Source organism: Hemitrygon akajei, chromosome 14, assembly GCF_048418815.1.
Source record: "Hemitrygon akajei chromosome 14, sHemAka1.3, whole genome shotgun sequence".
Classification (NCBI taxonomy): domain Eukaryota; kingdom Metazoa; phylum Chordata; class Chondrichthyes; order Myliobatiformes; family Dasyatidae; genus Hemitrygon; species Hemitrygon akajei.
The window spans coordinates 14587492-14613314 of NC_133137.1; the positions used below are offsets into that span (position 1 = coordinate 14587492).

Below are 25823 nucleotides of genomic sequence, written 5' to 3' on the forward strand. Positions count from 1 at the left end.
CAAGTTCTAACCAACTCTAATTCTTCAGATGCTCCTCCAGTAACACGTTAGGGGGTTTCCTGGTGAATGACTTGGAGCCAGTGAAATTCAAGGTAAGAATACACTTCTGCAGAGAACCCTGACATTCAAAAGACACCCAGATTGCTCTGTCATAACTACATAGAATTGATAGATTAAAATTCGTACAGATCATTTGTAGCTCTGGATGGTTTTTTTTTAAGACTAAAATTAACCAAATTCATTTAACTTTACCCAAATTCAAACTCCAAACCAAAAATGGAGTATACTAACAACAAATTATACTCATGAATAAAATTTCTTACACAAACACTAATCAACAGAGCAATCACTTCCACTAAGCAAACAAGTAACTAACAAATACATCTGTTAACAAGAAATTCAAAAAAAAAACGAGATGCTGTAAATCAGAAAATGCCGAAAATACTGAACACTAGTGAAAAAGAAGAAACCCTTTAACTCTGAGTGGAGTCATCGGGACGCCGTCGTGACGGCGTTGTTTTTTTTAGCGGGCTTTCTTGTTTTTACGAGGTCAAGTTGCTAGCTCAATGCTCAACCCAGCACGGATGGAAAGCGTGCAAGGGAGCCTTTGCTCCGAAGCCCGGCGCAGATTAGTCAGCAATTGAAATTTAACCACAACTTCCCACTGATCTCAGAATCAACATCAGTAATATATTCTTATTTTATTGAGATTCATTGTGGGGTAGGCCTTCCAGCCCTTCGAGCTGTGCTGCCCAGCAATCCCCCGATTTAACCCTAGCCTAATCACAGGACAGTTTACACTGACCAACTAACCTGCCAATCGGTACGTCTTTGGACTGTGGGACTCTGTTATGATGTCTTTTTTTTTTTAGTTCTCTTCACCCATACGTCAGTGTAAGCCATTGGATCGCCTGCAGTCCCCTTACGCCTGGGGTTCACTGTCCCCCTCAGTTAATGGTAAGGCTCCATGGCATAAAAAAGGTTAGCAACCCTTACCCTGTGCTGTTTCCTGAGAGTTGCATGAACATTTAATACATTTAAATTACTTTTATTACTAGACTGAAAGCCAAATATTCACAGGGATGATGTGAAATTTGAATGGCCTCAAGCTCTTGAAGTGTAGATGATAGGCAACAGGCTAGGAGGGTAAACACGAGGAAATCTGCAGATGCTGGAAATTCAAACAGCATCACACACAAAATGCTGGTGGAACGCAGCAGGCCAGGCAGCATCTATAGGGAGAAGAGCTGTCGACGTTTCGGCCGAGACCCTTCATCAGGAGGGTGTTGCATTAGTCACGTCGGGGGTGGGGGGGGGTGGAGAGGGTGACAGAAAGACCATAACACACGGGAGTAGAAATAGGCCATTCAGCCCATTGAGTCTGCTCCACCATTCCATCATGGCTGATTCATTATCCCTCTCAACCCCATCCTCCAGCCTTCTCCCTGTAATCTTTGACACCCTTACTAACTAAGAACATATCAACGTCTGCTTTAAATATGGCAAATGACTTGGCCTCCACAGCCGTCCCTGGCAATGAATTCCAAAGATTCACCGCCCTTTGGCTTAAGAAATTCCTCCTCATCTCTGTTCTAATACTGAATGTTCTGATGATGAAGCATACAGTCTCAACAATGGGCGGACTAATTCAAGAACAGCCCAGTCAACACTATAGGGGACTGTGACAATCAGGAGGATAATGATAACCTACAAGGAGTAGAAGAGAGGTGAGTAGGAGGACAGTGGAAGATGACAGTGAATGCAGAGAAATATGGGGTTACGATCTTGAAGGAAGAATGAGAAGAGACTATTAAAACTAGAGGTTTATTCTAAAGGGGGCAACAGAGCAGAGGTCTGGAGATGTGTGTGCAAATATCATTGAAAATGCAGAGCAACAGGCGCACAAAATGCTGGAGGAACTCAACGGGTCAGGCAGCATCTATGGAGGGGAATAAGCAGTCAATGTTTTGGGCTGAGACCTGTTATCAGTACTGAAAATGCAGAGCAGGTTGAGAAGGTGTAAATTAGATCCCAAGGAAGTCAATTTAAACCCTGGTTTAGCCACAACTGGAGTTTTGTGTCCAGTTCTGGGCACTATGAGCTAGTAGGGATGGGAAAACACGAGAGAGGGTGGAGAAGAGATTTACAAAGACATTTCAGGGAGAGGAACTTCATTGTGTGGAGAGACTGGGGACTGGGGTTGTTGTGCTTGCAACTGGGGAAGGCGTGAGGTGGTTTAATAGAGATAGTTAAAATCATAGGTGTGGGCGGAAACTGCTCCATTAGCGTAGGGATCAATATCAAGGGTCATAAACTGAAGGTGATTAGCAAAAGGACAAAAGTTGCCGGTGAGGGGTGAGGGTCTGAAGAGTCTGAAGCAGTGAAGACAGATTCGCTTGTCGCATTGGAAAGGGAGCGGGATCACTAACAGGAGGAGGGGGCTTGCAGAGCAGAGTGGGTGCAGAAGCCATCAAGGCCCCCTTCCTTGCCCTGATATGAACCGCAAACACGAGAAGATCTACAGATGTTGGAAATCCAAGCCACACACACAAAAAGCCGGAGGAACCCGGCGGGTCGGGCAGCAGCTATGGAAACGAGTCGACGTTGCGGGCCAAAGCCCTTAAGGGTCCCTCCAACATTTCGTGTGTGTTCCCTCATAGGAAGTTGGTTCAGGATCAAACAGAAGATGAAAAATTGCATCTTTATGTCCAATAATTATGTCCACATAATCCCTTTCTCCAATGCATGGATTATGTCGAAGAACGCGGTACTGTATTTAGATTTCATCCTAAAAGCATGTGAGCAGCAGGACCCAGAGGGATCCTTTACGGAAGCTTGACACTGCACTCGGATTCCGCATCGTGAAAAGGATCAGAACACGGGTGTGCCAGTTTCGTCGTCCGGGGCTGGTGACTCTGTTGGTCCCGAGGGGAAAACGATGGGATCATCTCCTTCACTGTCTGCCAGGGAAACTCGCAGTCTTTCCGACTCGACCGGCTGTAAGTCCAGGCGCATGTTTCCAGTTCAGTTGTAAACGCGGAGTGTCGATTGCACGGGAGCCCTCGGCAAATTCCTGGCTTCCCTGGGAGCGGGTATCAGCACTGGGCCGGTACGGGGTTTCTTTGGTTTCCCTTTAGTCGCAGTTCAGGGAATTGATGAGGACTCTCTCCCCTCCACCCACCTCCAGATCTGTGTGTGTGTGTGTGTGTGTGTGGTGGGTCCCTTCAAACAAGCAAAAAGTTCTCTGATCCATCTCCCCACCTGTCACGCGAGGCTCGCTGGCGAGCGCCCACCGAGTTTGGGGGCTGCGCAAGTGGACAGTGTCCGCAGCCCCCGCACGCCACCACCCCCCCCCCCCCACATTACCGGGTGGTGACCCCGGGGGGAAGCTGGCCGAATTCCCCTGCTCAGCGAAGAGGAATTGCGTCGCAGCCACTGTGCGGGAGTGAGATCGCGTCAACCGGGCACCGAACCGGAGCCCACCGGTCTATAAAGTCCATCACAGTGGAACGGCTCGCAGCTGCTTCCAGTTAGTACACCACAAGATACTGGAAGCGCTTCTGGTCAGGCAGCGTCCGCCGAGGGAAGAATCTTTCAGCGGTTCCAGGCGGCTGCGGGAGTCCCACAAACCCATCGCCCTGATTTCGCGCAGCAACTTTCTCTGAAATATGCCTTGAATTACGAGTGAAGCCCGCCGATGCTAGCTTTGTTAACTATGTGTGAACTCTGAGTGTGGCGTGTCTGCGCGTACGTGTGTATCTGTATACTGTATAAGGTGCCTGTATAAGACCAATAAACCACTCGGCCCATCGAGTCTGCTCCGCCATTCCATCGTAGCCGACGCCCTGGCTAATCAAGAACCTGTCAAACACCTCCAGCGAGTTCGGGCCCAAAGCCTCATACATTAACCCTTCCATTCCTAGAATCATTATGGTGAACCTTCTCTGGAACTTCTCCAATGTCTGCACATTGTTTCTTGATAAAAGGCTCAAAACTGCTCACTACGCTTCGAGTTCTGTCTGACCAATGTCTTATAAAGCCTCGGCATCCCATCCTTGCTCTTATTCAGTGGAGTGCAAAAGTTTGGGCACCCCTGGTCAAAATTTCTGTCACTGTGAATAGCTAAGCAAGTAAAAGATGACCAGATTTCCAAAAGGCATAAAGTTAAAGGTGACACATTTCTTTAATATTTTAAGCAAGATTACTTTTTTATTTCCATCTTTTACAGTTTCAAAATAACAAAAAAGGAAAGGGGCCCAAAGCAAAAGTTTGGGCACCCTGCATGGTCAGTACTTAGTAACAGCCCCTTTGGCAAGTATCACAGCTTGTAAATGCTTTTTGTAGCCAGCTAAAATTCTTTCAATTCTTGTTTGGGGGATTTTCACCTATTCTTCCTTGCAAAAGGCTTCTAGTTCTGTGAGATTCTTGGGCCGTCTTGCATGCACTGCTCTTTTGAGGTCTATCCACAGAGTTTCAATGATGTTTAGGTCGGGGACTGTGAGGGCCATGGCAAAACCTTCAGCTTGCGCCTATTGAGGTAGTCCATTGTGGATTTTGAGGTGTGTTTAGGATCATTACCCTGTTGTAGAAGCCATCCTCTTTTCATCTTCAGCTTTTTTACAGACAGTGTGATGTTTGCTTCCAGAATTTGCTGGTATTTAATTGAATTCATTCTTTCCTCTACCAGTGTAATGCTCCTTGTGCCACTGGCTGCAACACAAGCCCAAAGCATGATCGATCCACCCCCATGTGTAACAGTTGGAGAGGTGTTCTTTGCATGAAATTTGACACCTTTTTTCTCCAAACATACCTCTGCTGATTGCGGCCAAAAAGTTCTATTTTAACTTCATCAGTCCACAGGACTTGTTCCCAAAATGCATCAGGCTTGTTTTGATGTTCCTTTGCAAACTTCTGATGCTGAATTTTGTGCTGAGTTCGCAGGAAAGGTTTTCTTCTGATGACTCTTCCATGAAGGTCATATTTGTGCAGGTGTCGCTACACAGTAAAACAGTGCACCAGCACTCCAGAGTCTGTTAAATCTTCCGGAAGGTCTTTTGCAGTCAAACGGGGGTTTTGATTTGCCTTTCTAGCAATCCTACGAGCAGTTCTCTCAGAAACTTTTCTTGGTCTTCCAGACCTCAACTTGACCTCCACCATTCCTGTTAACTGCCATTTCTTAATTACATTACAAACTGAGGAAACAGCTACTTGAAAACGCTTTGCTATCTTCTTATAGCCTTCTCCTGCTATGTGGGCATCATTTATTTTAATTTTCAGAGTGCTAGGCAGCTGCTTAGAGGAGCCCATGGCTGCTGATTGTTGGGACAAGGTTTGAGGAGTCAGGGTATTTATAAAGCTTTGAAATTTGCATCACCTGGCCTTTCCTATCAATGACTGTGAACAAGCCATAGCCCTAACAAACTAATTAAGGTCTGAGACCTTGGTAAAAGTTATCTGGGAGCTCAAATCTCTTGGGGTGCCCAAACTTTTGCATAGTGCTCCTTTCCTTTTTTCTCACTCTAAAATTGTACAAACCAAAAATAATACACTAATCTTGCTTAAAATGTTGAAAAGAATGTTTCATCTTTAATTTTACGACTTTTGGAGATCAGTTCATCTTCTACTCATTTAACTATTCACAGTAACAGAAATTTTGACCGGGGTGCCAGAACCTTTGCATGTCACTGTATTCTCATCTCTCAAAATGAATACCAACATTGAATTCGAACTACACTGTATTTCATCTGACACTTCTTTGCCCATTCTTTCAATCTGCAGACTTCCTGCTTTCTCAACACTACCCTCCATCTATCTTTGCACCATCTGTAAATTTGGCTACAAAGCCATGAATTCCATCATCCAAATCGTTGACCTGTAACATGAAAAGAAGCAGTCCCAATACTGACCCCTATGGAACTCCATAAGTCACCGGCAGCCAACCAGAATAGGCCCTATTTATTCCCATTCTTTGTCTCCTGCCTTGTATTCATCTATCCATGTTAGTATCTCTCCTGTAATACCATGGCCTTTTATCTTGTTAGGCAGCCTCATGTGCAGCACCTTCTCAAAGGCCTTTTGGAAAGCCCAGTAAACAACATCCACTGACTCTCCTTTGTCTACCCTGTGTGTTATTTCCTTAAAGAATTCCAACAGATTTCTCAGGCAAGGTTTCCCCATGCTGGCTTGAGGCCTACATTATCATGCGCCTCCAATACCCCAAAACCATATCCTGAGTAATAGACTCCAACATCTTCTCAACCACTAAAGTCAGCTTAACTGCACTAAGAATTCCTTTCATCTGTCTCCCTCTCTTCGTAAGGAGTGGAGTGACATTTGCAATTTCATAGTAATCTGGAACCATGCCAGAATCTAGTGATTCTTGAATGATCATTACTGATGCCTCCACAATCTCCTCAGCTACCTCTTTTAGAACTCTAGAGTGTAGTTCATCTGGTCCAGGTGACTTACCTTCAGACTTTTCAGCTTCCCAATCACCTTCTTGTTAATAATAGCAACTATACTGATTTCTGTCCCTTCACACTCTCAAAATTTTGACAGACTGCTGGTGTCTTCCACAAAGAAGACTGTTGGAAAATGCTTAATATGTCTGTCCACCATTTATATGACCTCATTACGACCTCTCCAGCACCATTTTCTAGTAGTCCAATATCCACTCTGACCTCTCTTTTACTTTTTATATATCTGAAAAAGATTCTGGTATTCTCTTTTATATTACTGGCTGGCTTACCTTTCATCTTTTTAGTCCTCATGGCGCTTTTTTTTAAGTTGTCTTCTGTTGGTTTTTAAAAGCTTCCAAATCCGCTAACTTCCAACTAGTTTTTGCTATATTATATACCTTATTTGATCCCTTGTCAACCACAGTTGCCTCATCCTCCCTATCATCTTTGGGATATATCTATCCTGCACCTACTGAATCGCCTCCAGAAACTCCAGCCATTGCTGTTCTGCCATCATCCCTGCTAGTGTCCCCTTCCAATCAACTTCGGCCAATTCCTCTGTCCTACCTCTGTAATTCCCTCTACTCCACTGTAATACTGATACATCTGACTTTATCTTCTCCCTCTCAAACTGCAGGGTGAATGCTACCATGTTCTGATCACTGCCTCCAAAGGGTTCCTTTACCTTAAGCCCCCTAATCAAACCATTAGTTCATTGCACAATCCGCAACTGTTTTTCCTCTAGTGGGCTCAACCACAGGCTGCTTTTAAAAAGCCAACTCCTAGGCATCCTGCAAATTCCCTCTCTTGGGATCCAGCACCAACCGGACTTTCCTAATCTACCTGTATATTGAAATCCCCCATGACCTTATTACATGCCTTTTCCATCTCCCATTGTAATTTATATTCCACTTCCTAGCTACTGTTTGGGGGCCTGCATATAACTCCCACCAGGGTATTTTGCAGTTCCTTACTTTACCCATGAGGATTCTACATCTTTTGATCCTATATCACCTCTTTCTAAAGATTCAATTTCAGTTTTTACCAACAAAACCACGCCACCCCCTCTGCCTACTTGACAGTACTTTTGATACAATGTGTATCCTTGGATGTTAAGCTCCCAACTATAATCTTCCTTCAGCCACAAATCAGTGATGTCCACAATGTCATACCTGCCAATCTCCAACTGCACGACAAGATCAGCGACCTCGTTCCATGAACTGCGTGCACTCAGATATAACATTTTCAGTCCTGTACTCATCACCCTTTTCGATTTTGTCCCATGTTACACTTCATCTCATCCCTCTGACTGGAATTTTACCGCATCATTTGCCTGTCCTTCCTCACAGTCTCACTACACACTGTATCGACGTGTATGCCAACTGCCCTATCCTCAGCCCTATCACCCTGGTTCCCATCCCCCTATCAAATTAGCTTAAATCATCCCCAAAAGTTTTAGCAAACCTGCCCACAAGGATATTGGTCTCCCTCGTGTTCAGCTATAACCTGTCCTCTTTGATCATATAGTTCCTTCCCCAGAAGAGATCCCAGTGATTCAGAAATATGTTTGTGTGTGTGTGTCTGGTTTGTTTTTAATCCTTACTTTCCTGTAAAGAGCAAGCTTTTGTCCACCTCACTAGCCTCCCCCATCAATATTTCCTCCCCAAACCTCCTCATGCTCTCCCTTGCTCTGCAGTCTGACACTAAGCCCAGCCCACTGTCCCTGAGCAGTGTCCCCTCAGGAACGGGCCAGGCTGGGGCGTGGGGCGCCTGAAACCAGCGGCTTCAAGGGCAGCTCCCTGGTTAAAGGCGCACGGGCTGAGACACGAGGAGGATGGGCCTCCCACACACTTGCGCTGCACAGCCTGTGGGGAGGGCCCACTCCCTCCCTTCCCTTTCCACTCCCCGGAGACTGGGTCAGTTTATTTCTGGAACAGAGGAGATTAAGAGGGGCCATGCTTGATGTGTATAAAAACATGCTGTTTTGTGGCAGCGGTACAGTGCAGGCTTAACAAATCGTTACCAGACACAGCAGCAGACAGACAGATTGATAAATAAAGCATGTAGGAGAGGAACAGTGAGGTATTGTTCATGGACTGTTCGCAAATCCTATGGTAGAGGGGATAAGAGATCTAGAGGGGTGCTGTGCAGGAGATTGTCACCCTGAGAGTGGTGAATACCTATTATACTCACAGTCTGAGAGCCTGGTGGAAGCAGGGTCTCTGTGAGCATTTGACAAGTGTCTCGATGAGAGCACTTGTTGGTGACCGAATGTGTGGCGACTCTTGCAGGCTACCCCAGCACACCCTCGGGGGTGTCGATCGTTCACGCAAATGACACACTTCAGTATGTTTTGAAGTACACATCATAAATAAACTTGACTCTTGGATCACCTATCAGCCAAACACCAGGCAAAAAGCCTTAAGCGGATAGATCCCCGCTGATTTCCGTGGCCTGTTTCCATGTTCCATAATTCCACTGCACATCCCGGCCCACTCCACTCTCCTTGATCACTGACAGAATACAGTAGCATCAACACCAACAGCTCCTGCACTCAAATTGCGTTGTACAAGTTGGAGAGACCAACAGGGACAGCGGTTTTCCCATCATCAAAACTCCCACCCAACACTCGGTACTAACAGTAATAACAGCACCGTTACAAAGCTTGTTCCTCACCTGGACCCCACAAATAAGTGGTTTTACTTTTTTTCTGCTTCCTTACATAAAATTCATACATATTACCTAACTATCTTCGAAAGTACAGTGGTTGTTCCAAGCTTTACTATTTAACTGGTGACACACAAGTGCCAACTTCGCCTTTTTTTATTTAAGCACAAATTCCAGCACCCCAACAACTAATTACTGAGAAGAGAAACCCCTCTGTAATTAACAAGATAATTATCTGCAGAACTCTTCAGTCAAACATGGTGCTGCTAGCCCGATAAAAAACAGGTTGTTTTAATAAAAATGGTTAGGAACTGTGGAATCATCTAAAACAACACAAACTGCTGGAGGAACTCAGCAGGTCAGGCAGCATCTATGAAAAAGAGTCAACCGTCGCCATTTTGGAACGAGATCCTTCTTCAGGACTGGAAAGGAAGGGGAGGAAGCTGGGGGGGGGGGGAGGGGGTGTTGGGGGAAGGGAAGCAATACAAGGTAGAAGGTGATTGGTGAAACCAGATGAGGGTGGGCGCGGTGAAGTGAAGAACTGGGAAATTGATTGGTGAAAGAGATGAAGGGCTGGAGAAGGAGGGAATCTGACAGGAGAGGGTGGAAAACCATGGGAGAAAGGAAAGGGGGAGGAGCACCAGAGAGAAGGTGTGAGAGGGAAGTGGGGAATGGTGAAGGAGAGGAGGGGGGAGGCATTACCAGAAATTTGAGAAAGGAATGTTCATGCCACCAGGTTGGAGGTTACCCAAAGAGAATGTAAGGTGTTGCTCCTCCTACCTGAGTGTGGCCTCAATGTGGCAGTAGAGGAGGCTATGGACTGACTGTTTACTCTTTTCCGTAGGTGCTACCTGACCTGCTGAGTTTCTCCAGCATTTTGTGTGCGTGTGTTGCTTTGGATTTCCAGCATCTGCAGATTTTTTTCATTTTTGTGGAATCATCTAGTTTTCATTTTGGTTTACGTGAACTAAATCTCTGAAGTCCTGCAGGAGGGCATGGCTGTATCATATTTCATTGGCAGTGTCCTCCTAGTTATTTAAACTGAGATCTAAAATAATAGATTGAGATTAATGAGCAATGCAGTGAATGCTGAAGGACCTCAGCAGATCAGGCGGCATCTATGGAGGGAAGTAAACAGAGAATTATGGGTCTGCAATTACCCGGTCAGTTCTACAATGCAGGAAACCACACAGGGTGTTAAGAATGGGATTGTGGCTCTGTGGCTGAGAAGTTTCATATGTAGAATTTCATTCTTTCCAGTTTCTTCAGAGCAAATTGAAATTCTCCATAGAAGGTTCTTACACCTATCTGATGGGAGGCCTACAATGAGGTAATATATTCTTTGAGAAAATTATCATCTTGTAACAATCTTTGTATTGGAAATGTTCCCAGATCAGCTGCATATTCACACAAAGTACCTATCCACTTTATGCTTACAGCAAAAGTAGCTTTGACAGCATTCAGGATTTGGACAATAATCCCATTAAGTCAAGAATCGTCAATGCATTTTTTGATGGGAGGTAAGTATTCAGCTTTATAAAATAATGTTAGTTACAGATTGCTGCCTAATACAACCATTAATGCACTTTGGTAGGCTGGTCCACGTTCATTTCATTCCGTTACAAATCAAATGCATATTAGTAGAATGGAAGTCTCCCTAAACTCTTAAATGTTATGCTTTTCCTCTCTCTGCGTTTGGGCAGCAGCCTTGATGTCTCTTTCGTATTTTGTCCATTTTTTGCAAGGCCACATTGCTAGCTCAACGCTGAACAGAGGGAAGGTGTGCAAGGAGCTGGCCGGATTTAAACCCAGAACCGCTCACCTCGAAGCCTGGTGCTGATGGCACCACACCATCTGCCAACCCAAACTCCTAGATACTTGTAATCAAATTGTAATAGCATTAAGAATATGTGAAAATACAGAATAAAACTGAAGATCTTATAGAAACCACAAAAATGCAACACAGAAACAGCATACTCTGCAACTTTGGTTTGACCTTGGGATTGAAAGGGAGAATAATGGGTGGTTAAAATGGGGAAAAACTCATTTCCTAGGACAAAATTTGTACAACAGCAAAAAAAAAATCGTAAAATTTAAAAATGCTGCAAATCCTATGACATAATAATTTCACCCTAACATTTTGGTATATCTACTTAGAAATCTGGGCTTAACATCAAAATCAGTTGATGAAATCACATTTGAAAACTTTCTGACCACGTTATCATATTTCCAACATATGGACGAGGATCATCCAGCGGAGGATTTAGAACAATGCAAAATGAAAAAATTGAAATGTAAGTCCTAACAAGTTGTATTCTCTGTGTACTAGTAAATGTGAACTATACATTTTATGGAGTTATAAAGTATTATTAAAACAGAGAACAAGAAACTAAAAATACTAAATGAACTAACTTGGAAATCTGTAGACTGCTAGAGCTGCTTCATGCCTGCTGTACTGGGATGTATTTTTAGACACTAGTGCATAGCTGTCAATTCTGCGATAGCGGTGCTTATGAAGTGTGCCTCATATTTAACAATTAAATGTGGAGTGGTCAAGTGAAGAGTTCAAATTCCACACATGTGCGTCTGGCCCTGTCATTGCTGTACGAAGCTTCGTAAGGCAAAGAGAGCTACAACACAGAACAAGCCCTGCGGCCTAACTCATCCAAGCTGAAATGAACGTATACACAAATGCCAAATTCCTGCTTTTAGACCTTATCCCTCTCTTCCTATTCATGTACGGCCTTGGTCCTTGGATGTGTAGTGGAGAGTGTATCCGCTACATCATGACCTGGTATAGAAACACCAATGAGTTAAACAGAAAACCCTACAAAAGGTAGTGGATATGGCCCAGTCCATCATGGGTAAAACCCCTCCCCACCATCAAGAATATCTATATGAAATGCTGTTGTAGGAAAGCAGAATCCATCATTAGGGACCTCCACCACCCAGGCCATGCTCAACCATCAGGCTTGTGATCGAAAGGGAATAACTACACTCACTTGTCCATCCATTGAAATGCTCCCACAACCAATTAACTCACTCTGAGTACCTGGGGGTGCACCTGGATGGCAGACGTGAGTGGAGCACCAACACAGAGGCTGTGTACAAGAAGGGCCAGAGTCGCCTCTAATTCCTGAGGAGACTGAGGCCATTTGGAGCATGCAGGCCTCTCCTTCACACGCTCTTCCAGTCTGTTGTCACCAGTACTTCTATGCGGTGGTGTGCTGGGGAAATGGCTTCAACACAGGTAATGCCAACAGGCTCAATAAACTGATTAGCAAGGCTGGTTCTGTTAAAGGAATCAAACCGGACATACTGGAGGCTGTGGTAGAACAAAGGACCCTATGGAAAATCCTGGCAATTTTGGACAACATTTCTCACCCTCTGAATGTCACCTTGCCTGAACAGGGGAGCACTTTTAGTAATAGACTAAGACGACTGTGCTGCTCCAAAGAACCCTATATGAGGTCATTCTTACCCTCAGCTATTAGGCTCTATAATGAGTCAACCTATATCCAGGGAAGTGATGACCCCTCCTGTTAGACTGTTTGAGGTAACTTATTTTTTATTCTCTCTTACCTCTACTGTTTGAATATCTGTGCACTTGTAATGCTGCTGTGACACTGTAAATTCCTTGGGGATCAATAAAGTTTCTATTTATCTATCTTTAAGGACTCTTTATCTTGCTATCTCTTGTTCTTGTTGTTTTTTGCTATTTATTTATATTTGCATTTGCACAGTTTGTTGCCTTCTGAGCTCTGGTTGATCTTTCATTGATCGTGTTACAGTCACTATTCAATTTGCTGAGTATGTCCACAGGAAAATGAATCTCGGGGTTCTGTGGTGACACATCTGAATTTTGATAATAAATTTACTTTGAGCTTTGAACTTACCTGTCCAAATGCTGTGATTGTATCTGTCTATACCAACACCACTGGCATATTCCAATTACCCACCACCAGGCATGAAAAACATGCCCCTTTAAATATTTCCCCCATCATTTAAACATATGAACCCTTCTTTTAGACTCCCTCCCCTTGGAAAAAGAGTGGCTATTTCCCCTGGTAATTTTATAAAACTTTTTAACGTCAGCCCTCTGCCTCTTGCACTGAGAACATTCCCAGCCTGACTGATCTCTCCTTGTAGCTGAAACCATCCATTGCAGGCAAACATCCTGGTGAATCTCTTTAGTGCTGTGAATGTATTTTCCCACTGAAAAGGGATCTAGTGCCTTCCTGAAGTATATGACAAAATCTTCTCGGGCTTCCAGCCAGGTACAGGTATTGATTATAACCAACTTTTCAATGGCAAACTATGCCACCTTCATCATCCACAAAATGCTGGTGGAACACAGCAGGCCAGGCAGCATCTATAGGGAGAAGCGCTATCGACGTTTCTGGCCGAGACCCTTCGTCAGGACAAACTGAAAGGAAAGATACTAAGAGATTTGAAAGTAGTGGGGGGAGGGGGAAATGCAAAATGATAGGAGAAGACTGGAGGGGGTGAGATGAAGCTAAGAGCTGGAAAGGTGATTGGCAAAAGGGATACAAAGCTGGAGAGGGGAAAGCATCATGGGACGGGAGGCCTCGGGGGAAAGAAAGGGGGAGGGGGGAGCACCAGAGAGATATGGAGAACAGGCAGAGTGATGGGTAGAAAAAGAGAAAAAAACAAACAACTAAATATGTCAGGGATGGGGTAAGAAGGGGAGGAGGGGCATTAACAGAAGTTAGAGAAGTCAATGTTCATGCCATCAGGTTGGAGGCTACCCAGCCAGTATATAAGGTGTTGTTCCTCCAACCTGAGTGTGGCTTCATCTTGACAGTAGAGGAGGCCATGGATAGACATATCAGAATGGGAATGGGTCGTGGAATTAAAATGTGTGGCCACTGGGAGATCCTGCTTTTTCTGGCGGACTGAGCGTAGGTATTCAGCGAAACGGTCTCCCAGTCTGCGTCGGGTCTCACCAATATATAAAAGGCCACACCGGGAGTACCGGACGCAGTATACCACACCAGCCAACTCACAGGTGAAGTGTCGCCTCACCTGGAAGGACTGTCTGGGGCCCTGAATGGTGGTGAGGGAGGAAGTGTAAGGGCAGGTGTAGCACTTGTTCCGTTTACAAGGATAAGTGCCAGGAGGGAGATCGGTGGGAAGGGATGGGGGGGACGAGTGGACAAGGGAGTCGTGTAGGGAGCGATCCCTGCGAAAAGCAGAAAGGGGGGGAGGGAAAGATGTGCTTGGTAGTGGGATCCAGTTGGAGGTGGCGGAAGTTACGGAGGATTATACGTTGGACCTGGAGGCTGGTGGGGTGGTAGGTAAGGACAAGGGGAACCCTATCCCGAGTGGTGTGGCGGGCGGATGGGGTGAGGGCAGATGTGCGGGAAATGGGAGAGATGCGTTTGAGAGCAGAGTTGATGGTGGAAGAAGGGAAGCTCCTTTGTGATGGGCACACTTCACCTGTGAGTCGGCTGGTGTGGTATACTGCGTCCGGTGCTCCCGGTGTGGCCTTTTATATATTGGTGAGACCCGACGCAGACTGGGAGACCATTTCGCTGAACACCTATGCTCGGTCCGCCAGAGAAAGCAGGATCTCCCAGTGGTCGCACATTTTAATTCCACCTCCCATTCCCATTCTGATATGTCTATCCATGGCCTCCTCTACTGTCAAGATGAAGCCACACTCAGGTTGGAGGAACAACACCTTATATACCGGCTGTGTACCCTCCAACCTGATGGCATGAACATTGACTTCTCTAACTTCTGTTAATGCCCCTCCTCTTTTTCTTACCCCATCCCTGACATATTTAGTTGTTTGTTTTTTTTTCTCTCTCTCTCTCTGCCCATCACTCTGCCTGTTCTCCATCTCCCTCTGGTGTTCCCCCCTCCCTCTTTCTTTCTCCCTAGGCCTCCCGTCCCATGATCCTTTCCCTTCTCCAGCTCTGTATCCCTTTCGCCAATCACCTTTCCAGCTCTTAGCTTCATCCCACCCCCTCCGGTCTTCTATCATTTTGCATTTCCCCCTCCCCCCACTACTTTCAAATCTCTTAGTATCTTTCTTTTCAGTTTGTCCTGACGAAGGGGCTTGGCCCGAAACGTTGACAGTGCTTCTCCCTATAGATGCTGCCCGGCCTGCTGTGCTCCACCAGCATTGTGTGTGTTGTTTGAATTTCCAGCATCTGCAGATTTCCATCTTCATCATGCCTGGGCATGTCTAGTTCAGTGATATTTATAACATCATGGCCTGTCGCTTCTGATTGGTTAGTCCTCATCCAATCAGGTTTCCACTCTCCCCCCCCCCCCCCCTTGTTTACAATCAATTTCCAATTCCAGTACCATTTTCTCACTCTTTGCTCATACCACCTAAATGTCAATTATCTGTCGATCTAGGCCTTGGATATCTTCAATGACCCGCACGATTGAAACTTTCTAGTGTAGAGGATTCCAAAAGTTCGTGAGCACATGAGAGAAGAAACTTCTCCTCATCTCCCATTTTAACTAGGAGAAACCACTTTTCTGACTATTTTAAAGATGAATTGCATTGTTTCCCAATGTCAGACATCAGGCTTAATCACCTACATTTCTCTACTGTCTGACTCCTACCTTTCTTAAGGAATGAACAAAAGATTCAAAGATTCATTTAAAAAAATCATTGGAATCTTTGATCTGTCTCCTACCTCTCCTGAAGAATTTATTTGCAGTTTCTCAATGCTTTGAGACCCTTCCTAAAGCAGGAAATGTCGCAATCAACACATCCATTATCTCACCAGGCACCTTCTTACTTGCAGGTTCAGGACTTCAGAGTCTTAGCCAGCTTTAGCTTGCCAAGGGCTTCTTTCCTTGTGGTGGAGATGAAGGGAATCATGGGATTTAGGATTAATATTGCAGAGTAGTACTGAGATAAAAGATCAGCATGACTCATTGAAATGCCTACTCTTTGGAATCACAATTGAGGGAAATGTTTGGAAGGAAAGTGAGTTTATCACAAAAGAGAGGGCATGCCGGCTTTATTAAATTGTCCTTCTGCTACAGAATTTCTCAGTTCAGGATGCACGCGTGACGTTCCTCTTATACTAAGTTTAACGCCATAGCAAAACTGCTTCAGACACAATAAGGGTCAACGCAGTAAAGTTAGCTCGGAGTTTATTTTTAAAATATTTATTTTTATTAGGTGTGGATTCATTCCTTTATCTCAAGCAAACAATATACCAGCAGTGGCAAGGGTAACCACACTTCAATGCTCACATTTCCACTCAGGATAGGTTAGGTCACACAGGGACTTCCCATGAGAAGCTGGTTAGTTTTAGACAAGTTTTGTCTCCTATAAGTGGGTTCAGTGACATGATCCCCGGTGTAGAGTAATGCTGAGAAGTGTGCATGTCCAATATTTGTGTGGCAACAGCTGTAAGATCTCCAAATACCATCCCACACAATCATCTGTTATTCAGGGTGGCTGCCCAATGTTTACCTTTTTACGTTAGCTAGTTTCTCTTGTTCAGAGTGACTGGTCACTCACATAACCGGAATATGATTCATAGCTGTTCACTATCAAGCAATAGAAATGTCCAGAAACAAAACAAAAGCTCTTATTTCCTCTGTACACCATTTACAGGAAAGTACCACCTTCTTGCACACAATTCTTCTCTCATTGGAAGAAGGCTTAGTGTATCTATAACCAGACTGAACTTATTTTATGTGAGTAAAACGGGTAAATGAACAGTAAAGGTATAAAAGTAAATCACATATCTTTTTCAGCACATAAATAACTGATCAGACTTTATTTTTCTTTCAATGTATAAGGAAGCTATTCAGTTCATTGAGTCTGTATTTGTACGTATCAGTTTTGAGTTTTATATTCTGTTTGTCGCTCGTTCTTTTTGCGTGATTTTTTTGTACGTGGGGATGGGGTTTGATGTTTTTGTTTGAACACGTTCTTTGTTTCATGGCCATTTATATGGAAGACCATAAGATATAGGAGTGGAATTAGCCCGTCGAGTCTGCTCACGGCCGATTCAACTTCCCTGTCAGCCCCAATCTTTCCTGCCTTCGTGCCCTGACCAATCAAGAATCTATCAACCTCAGTCTTAAATACACATAAAGACTTGGCCTCCACAGCTACCTGGGGCATAGAATTCCACAGATTCACCACTCTTTGGCTAAAGAAATTCCTTCTTATCTCCGTTCTAAAAGGACACCCCTCTGGTCTTAGAGTCTCCCACCACAGGAAACATCCTCTCCACATCAACTGTGTCAATGCCTTTCACCACTCAATAGGCTTCAATGAGGTCACCCCTCATTCTTCAAAATTCCAGTGAATACAGGCCCAGAGCCGTCAAACGCTCTTCATATGCAAGTCATTCGATCCTGGAATCATTTTCTTCAACCTCTTCTTAACCCTCTCCAGTTTCAGAGCATCCTTTCTAAGATAAGGTGCCCAAAACTGCTCACAGTACTCCAAGTGAGGCCTCACTAGTGCTTTATAAAGTCTCAACATTACATCCTTGCATTTATATTCTAGTCTTCTTGAAATGAAAGCTCACGTCCGTCAGCTCCCCCAATTCTCCTGCCAGTCACCCACACTAAGGTGGAATTTCCAAAGGCCAAATAACCCAGCACATCAATGAGATTCGGGAGGAAGTAGAAACCTACGTGGAGAATATCCAAACTCCAGACAGAAATCACCCGAAGTTAGGATCGAACCCAGGAACCAAAGTGGTTGAGCTGCACCACTAGCAGTGCTCACCAATATTCTCTCCAAACACCAACTTTGAAACCTGAACTCATTTTGTGTTTTCTGAAACACAACCTCAGAGCTAACTGCACTGCAGCTGCTGATCCGACTAACTGCAAACTTAGGGCTCTGTCCTAGATTTTATCTAACCAACTTAGGCTGTCCCCTATCAAAGGCAATCCCAATTTCTCCTGGTCACACAAAGCTCACTGGAGTATAGCATGCCTGATATTACATTGGAGCAGGAGCCACTTGTAGAAGGCAGGATTTCCCTTACGTACTGATGGCAAATATTTGTCGGTGGAAATGAACTATGTGATCAAATGCAATGACTACTTTAAATCATTTGTCCCCTGGGTATCCTGTTGCACTTGCCTCAGACACAATACTGCACCTTATCCAGCCATTGCAGCATCCGTCAGTCAACCAGAGCTGATAGGTTTTTTCCTGAAAAGTACCATGTGACCTTGATTTATCCATTGCAGTTGTTTCCTGCAATATAAAATCCAAATCACAGCTTTCAACGTGGTCAACAAGATCATCTTTGGTGCAATTACTTATAAAACAATTCACCTAAAAGTATTAGCCATTTAACTGTATTTTGTGGAATGCTGCCCAAGCTAAAATGTTTATTTTGTGTGATTAAATGGATACAAATTGATCATGGGTTATTTCCTTCTTTTGGGAGATAACAGATGAATAAAATTCAATCAGGTGAAAACAAATCCATTTGCCGTACTGCACCACTTCCTGTTGTTTGATAATGTTTCACCCATCTTCGCTCAAGCAGCGTGTTGCAAGGATTTTGTCATTGCCTGGGTACATGGCCTTAAACAATAAACAAAGGAGCAGAATCAGGCCATTCGGCCCATCAAGCCTGTTCTACCATTCAATCATGGCTGATTATTATCCCTCTCAACCCCATTTTCCTGCCTTCTCCCCATAAATTTTGAAACAAGCACCTGTCAAGCTCTGCTTTAAATAAACCCAATTGCTTGGCCTCTTGCAGCTATCTGTGGCAATGAATTCCACAGATTCGCCATCCTCTGGCCGGAGAAGTTCCTCTTCATCTCTGTTTTAAAGGGACATCCGAGGCTGTGCCCTCTGGTCCTAGACTCCCCCACTATAGGAAACATCCTCTCTGCCTCCACTCTTTCTAGGTTCCTTCAATATTCAAGTGCGTTAGCCAGTGTAGAGTGGCTGATATTGCAAGGTTGTTCATAGCTCAACTGAGATTATAACATTCAAATGTGTGGGTTTCATACAAGGAATGATCTACTCTACTACTTTGTGACTGAGAGATATTACGTCAAACACAATGTTTACCAGTTCACTCACCAATTTTGCAATATACGTCCTCCTAGGTTACAAACCTATGGACATCCCCTACACACAAATGCGGGTTCGGGAGTCCGAGGGGATGGACGAGGATGGACCTGCTATCCGCTGCGGGGCTGCAGGCACCTTTGGCGGATGTGAACAGGGCGTTTGCATATGCCTTCTCTCCTTCCCCACCCACCCCCAGCCCGAATCACAGCCGTCGGAGGCCGGGTGGAGCTGAGCGGGCTCACTCGCTCTCCGGCTGATCTCCCTGCCCCCGCTTGCTCTCCCGTCATTGACAGCCTCTCTGATCCTCTCCTGTCCACTGTTTTTGTGATCCTCCTCCACCCACTGTTTGTGCTCATTTCTGACCTTTGAATAGTTCAGGCTATGAATAATATTCACGATTGGAACCCTACAACCTGGCGCCTGACTGTAATCTTTTACCCATTCAGTCAGGAATAGCACTAATTATTTTAAAAACAGATAGAGACCTACTTTTTAATTAATGGTCAGAAATAGAGAAGATAACTATAAATTAAAGACAGCACAAGATACAAGAGTCTATGTCGGTTTTCCTTTATTTGGTTCAACTCCGTCAGGGATTCTTTCATCATTTTGAGAGTTTAAACTGTTGATATAAAAAGGACGGAATTCCTGTTCATAAAGCCAAATTCATATGGAAATCTCTTCCACTGCAGTGGTGTTGGAAGATATCCAACTGTGATACTGGCAAAGTCAAAGTAATTTGCATAGTAGTGTGACAAGGTGGTGGGAGGTGAATGGAATGTAACCCGGTTTTTCGTTTCGACGCTCTGCATATTTCCCTCAGCTCTCTCGAAGTTTTTATCTTCCTTGTGCACTGATAAACCACTGATTTGAAAATCAGTCGTTGTTATATTGCGGTATTGGAACAAGGTGGAAAGAAAATCTGGAAAATAGTTCAGATAGGTGTGGCCCCAAAGTTGGAGAAACTCAAGCTTATTGCTGATGGATTGTTTTAATGGTTATATAGTGTATCATTCAGATCAGCTATAGCACTGGTGTACTGCCCTCTTAATTTAGCAAAGCACAAGTATGTAATATGAAAGACAAATTTTTGTTAAATAGTTAAAGATAACTTGTGATCTGGTCTTCCCTGACTCTTCTCCATTATCTTCACCACATCAAACTCACACCCCACGGGCATGGGATGGGAACCAGCCAGGTCAGGTATTTCTGCAGTTTTGCACATTAGCACTTGTATCATTATTCTCCTTTAATTAGTTCCTGAGGTTTGGCATTGCTGGCATGAGCAGCAATTATTGTCGTCACTGTGCTTGATGGTCCATCTTTCTGAAGTAAGTGATTATTCCACAGTGAGGTGGTGAGTTCATGGTGACACAGTGGTTATTGGGGAAGTTTGATGGCTCTGGGATTGTACTAGCTGGAGTTTAGAAGACTGGGGAGGTGTGTGCCTCATTGAAATTTATCAAATATTGAAAGGCTCAGACAGAGTGTAAGTTGAGAGGAGATTTCAATGGTGGGAAAGTCCAGGGCCAGAATAGCCTCGGAATAGATAGATGTCCCTTTTGAAGAGAGATGAGGAGAAATTTCTTTAGCCTGTGAATCTGTGGAATTCATTCCCACAGGCGGCAGTGGAGGCCAAGTCATTAGGCATATTTATTGATAGATTCTTGATTTGCAAGGGTGTCAAAAGTTACAAGGAGAAGACGGGAGAATGGAGTTGAGAGGGCTAAGAATCAGCAATGATGGAACAGCAGAGCAGACTTGATGGGCCAATTGGCCTTATTCTGCTCTCTGTGCACTAGGGTCTTACTACTTCGTTACTACAGATGCTGAGTCATGTGCGCTCATACTGTCCCGGCAACTAGGAAATTTAAACCAAAGAAATTCAATAAAATCTAGAGTTTTTTTTTTGAAAAAGAGCTGGTCTCAGGAAAGGTCGCCATGAAGCTACTGAAAAAAACCCCCATCTAGTATAGTAATGTCGTTCAAGGTAGGAGATCAGCTACCCTTACCTGAGCTGCCTTATATGTGACTCCAGGGCCATCAGCGTGCTGGGTCCCTGAACCGTCTCCTCAGTTCTGGGATGATGAGGGAAGGGGGAACAAACGCCTGCATTGCCAGTAATCTTCTCATCGTGAGAATAATGAAGATGAATCACCAATGAATCTCGAAGGAAAGACGCTGGTGATTTCATGTTTGTTTAGCTGTAACTGAGTTTTAATGTCTTCAATGTTTTGCATCATCGCCAGATGTTCAAGACATGCAAATAGTGGGAATGGTTCCAAATCTGGATAGCCAACAGACTTAGAACAAATGTAGAACAGTACAACATGGTACAGGCCCTTCGGCCGTCCATGTTGTGCCAACTTTTTAACCTACTCTACGATAATTCTAATCCTTCACTCCTACGTAGTCCTCCCATTTTGCTATCATCCGTGTGCCCATCTAAAAGTTTCTTAAATGCCCCGAATGTATCTACAGTGCTGTGCAAAAGTCTTAAGCGCACGTACAGCCAGAGAGCTGAAGACTTTTGCACAGTACTGTATTCGTCAACATGGAGCAGAGAGTGAGGTTGTAAATCTGGGGGAGCAAAGGATGTTGGGAATGGCGAGGGTGGAGCACCATGGGAGGGGTGTGGGACAAGCAGAGAAGGAGGGCCTGGGTGGGAGGGTGGTGTGGGTGTGGACACACCCAGCCCTAGGTCATTTGATTCCAAACATTTGGTTTATTGATCATTACAGAATGTCTCTCTGGTGCCTCCCACTCCTTCCCCTTTTCCCAACTATGATTCCAACTCTAAGTCCACAATAGAGACCCGTATCAGAATCATTATCACTCATATATGTCATGAATTTTTTTTGCAGCAGCATTACAGCAGAATACATAAAATTATTACAGTACTGTGCAAAAGTTTTGGCTCCCTAGCTCTCTCTCTCTCTATATATATATATACACCTAAGACTTTTGCACAGTACTGTAACTCTATCACCATCCCTGGTAGAGCATTCCATACACCCATTATTCTCTGTGTAAAAAAAAGCATTTACCTCTGACATCCCCCTATACTTTTCTTCAATCACCATAATATTATGCCCCCCTTATATTAGTTGTTCCTGCTTGTAACATAATGGCGTGAGAGTGTGGTTTCTTGGTATGGTGTGGATCGAGGGTTAGTGCACTTTGGGTGGAGTAGCAAGGCGCTACAGAACTGGACACCGGAAGGCAGCTTTGGGGTCTTAAGAGTAGTTGGAAGCAGAAGTTCCGGGATCTGGGAATACTGAAAGCAGTACTGAAAACAGATGTAGTAAGTGCTGCAGTGTAGTATTTGGTGGAATGGAGTCTTGGGATGTGGACATACATAGAAATTTACAGCACATTACAGGCCCTTCGGCCCACAATGTTGTGCAGACCATGTATCCTACTGTTAGGAGAGTTAAAAAGTCAGGAAATGTAATAACAGAAATGCAGTGTCTTTAATATTTCAATAATATTTATGTAATCTTGTATATATATTGTTTAATCAAGCATTCTTGTTTATTTAATTAATTATGAGTAATGCATAAAAATATTTAAATTCCATTCATCATCATGCTACCACATGATGCGTGCACGCTTCACTTAAAGTAAAAGACAAAGTTACACCTGCATTCCCAGACCCCTGGTATTCCTTTGAATTAATTTAATGTTTTGAAATTAAAGAACATTACATTGGCAACAAGGTATTTTTAAAACCAACCCAAGATGGTTACCCACCTGTTAAAACAGAGCGAGACGTTGCTGCGAGGAACAGTCAAGTCTAAAAGGAACAACCCAGCACATGGAGAAATGGTTGAGTTTAAAACAGAAGTAGCAAGCACGTGAAAGGAATACACAACTGAGTTTTTTTTTTAAAGTAAGATAACATAAGAATTTGCAGGTTCATTAAGAGTGAGTACCAGGTGATAATAATCTTTTTTTAAAATCAGAAATGGCTGGCTACATCAGAAAGATTGATGAGTTTGACTGCACAATGGATAATTGGCTCATTGGAACAGTATTTTGAAACAAACAAAATAGCCAATAAGAAGTGATTGCCAATTTTGCTGAGTTTATTGGGTTTAAAGGCATACAGTTTGCTTCAAAAGTTTAACTGCTCCAACCAAACCATCAAAAATGAGCTTTGCTACTATTGTAAAAGTGATGCAGGAACACTTAGAACTCAAGGTATTGTGGAATGCAGAATGTTTTATACTTCATAAAGCAGAATCAAAAGGAAGGGGAGTCTATTTCAGCGTATGAGGCTGAATTGAAGAGATTGTCTGAACATTGTCAGTTCGGTAAAGGCTGAATGATGCACTGAGAGGTTGTTTAGTCTGTGGAATCTTGCAACAAAGCATTCAAAAAACAGCTCCAAACTGAAGCACAGCTTACATGTAAAAGAGCAGAGGAAATCACTGTTTCAATGGAAACTGCAGACAGAGACATGGTTGAGTGGCAGTGAAAGTGAGCTTGAGCAAAATTGCATCGTCTAAACAGAAACCTACATGGGCGAACAAATTGTGTTAAGAGTTGTGGCAGGGGCTCACATACACCAAACAAATGCAGATTTGAAGGCAAAACTTGCAGAAAATGCAACAAAGAGCATGTCAGGTTGACAAAAATAAATGGTCTGCACAGGTGAAGAGAAAATGCTAAAAAGCCAAGGTGCAGTTTCAGAAAGAACACTAATCTGCATCACACACAAATGCTGAAGGAACTCAGCAGGCTAATTGAGGAAAAATCATGCTGCATGCTATTGATGAAAAATCTGATAATGATGAGAGTGACACAGGACTGTGTAGCCTTGAGATTAATAGTGTGAAAATTAACAATAGACACGCAATATGGCTTATGCCAGAAGCAAACAGCATATTCATTTAATGATATCAAACTGAAACCTGAAGATATTCAACCAAGAACTTATACAGGAGAATAGATAACTTCTATGGTAATGACATCCATAACTGTGAAATACAACAACCAACAAGCCACATTGAGCTTGTATGTGATAAAACAGAAGGATCAGCATTGTGGAGCGGCTGAGAAAACTACAACTTGATTGGAGATCCATCCAGCGTTTGCGTTGCCACATCCCCTGCAATAAAGTCAACTGAGAGTAAATTAAGAAAGGTACTGGATGATGCCATAACTGTCTCCATGCCAAACATCACGAAACGTTGCCCAACGGAGGGCGAACATGTGTTGGAGCCAGCATCTGTGCCTCTGGTTGGAAGCATATTGGGCCAAGGAAGGACCATGCTGCTCAGAGGAAAGTGGCAAAAGCAGACTACAACATATCTGAGAAAGCTCCTGCTATGATAACTAGGTAGCTACTTGTGAAATGTGGCTTGGGTTTAAGTTGGAAGAGAGTTCAAGGAGCATCAGAATACTAGCAAGCTTTTGGCTTTTGTCAGTATAAAGAACCAGTATCTCTTGTGCGTGCATTAAGCTTATTGCATGACTTCAAGTGGGAGAAAAAGAGCTGCTTGTAAAAGTAGGTGCAAAGATCAAAGCACAGCTGGATGAATTGAAGGCCAAAAAGGTGTCAATGGAGATACGAAAACAGGATTTGTCAGATGATGTTGCGGACGAGGAAACCATGAGGAGAGATCAGATTGTAAAGGGAGCAATAGAAGCATTAATAAGAAAATACTCCAGTGAACTAAATGGACCTTCCCAAGATCAAGTTGCACAAAATAGAAGAAGAAAAAGGAGGGAACAGATGGAGGGAAAGAATGTGAACGAGAAAGAGAGTGGTGGGAAAGACAGAAGGAACGTGAGAAAGAGAAGAAAAGGGGAACAAGTCGAAGTAGATCCAGAGAAAGAAAGGGAGAAGAAAGGTGGCTACCGCTTTCAGATCCACTGCCTGCAAACTCAGAGTCAACTCTTACAGCCACCACAGAGGAGGCCCCAAAGCCTGAGATTGTTTATGGTCACAAAGCGAAGCAGAGTGATCCCCCTTGTCAGGAAAGAATTATCCCTCAAGAGTAAGAACTCCTCCACAGCAATTAAATCTTTAGGCCTGACTGGGACAACTTAAAATTTACTATGCTGTGGATGTCTGTATAGTAGTTGTATTATATAGTTGAGGTGCACTCTTTTATTGAGTTGGAGTACAGCTAAGCAGGGAGGAGTGTTCTGTATTTAGTATTTCAATAATATTTGATTACTCTTGCACATATATTGTTTAATATATAAATGAACATCCTTGTTCATTTAATTAATTAATTATGGGTTACGTGCAAAAATACTTTAATTGCATTCATCATTATGCTAGCACAGGATACGCACATGCCTCACTTTAAAGTAAAAGATGAAGTTACACCCACATTCCTGGACTCCTGGTCTCACTGTGTGTTAATTTAATGTTTTGAAATTACAAAATATTACAGGAAATGTTGTCTAATTTGAGTGCACTGGGAGAATGTGAGGACATTGCAACACTGCAGATGGATAGTAGTTAACCCCTTGGCCACAGCCCAACTGACAGTCACAAGTTCTTGAGGAGATTCTGGATGTCACTGTGTTGTTTGTGAAGCAAAATCTTGGATGTACATTACCTGAAGGAGGATGAAGCTGGTTGCCAAGCTACTGTTCAAAATGCAGTAGTAGATTTTTTT

General features: G+C 43.7%; 1 protein-coding gene across 1 annotated transcript in view; it reads left to right on the forward strand.

Moving 5' to 3' along the window:
• The first annotated feature begins 2825 nt into the window (after positions 1-2825).
• Positions 2826-25823, forward strand: part of tescb (tescalcin b) — a 46269-nt gene continuing 23271 nt past the window's right edge. The window contains exons 1-4 of the mRNA XM_073065489.1: positions 2826-2999; positions 10386-10455; positions 10565-10645; positions 11283-11419. Of these exons, the coding sequence (XP_072921590.1) occupies positions 2939-2999; positions 10386-10455; positions 10565-10645; positions 11283-11419 (349 nt within the window). The 5' untranslated portion in view covers positions 2826-2938. The remainder of the gene's footprint in view (positions 3000-10385; positions 10456-10564; positions 10646-11282; positions 11420-25823) is intronic.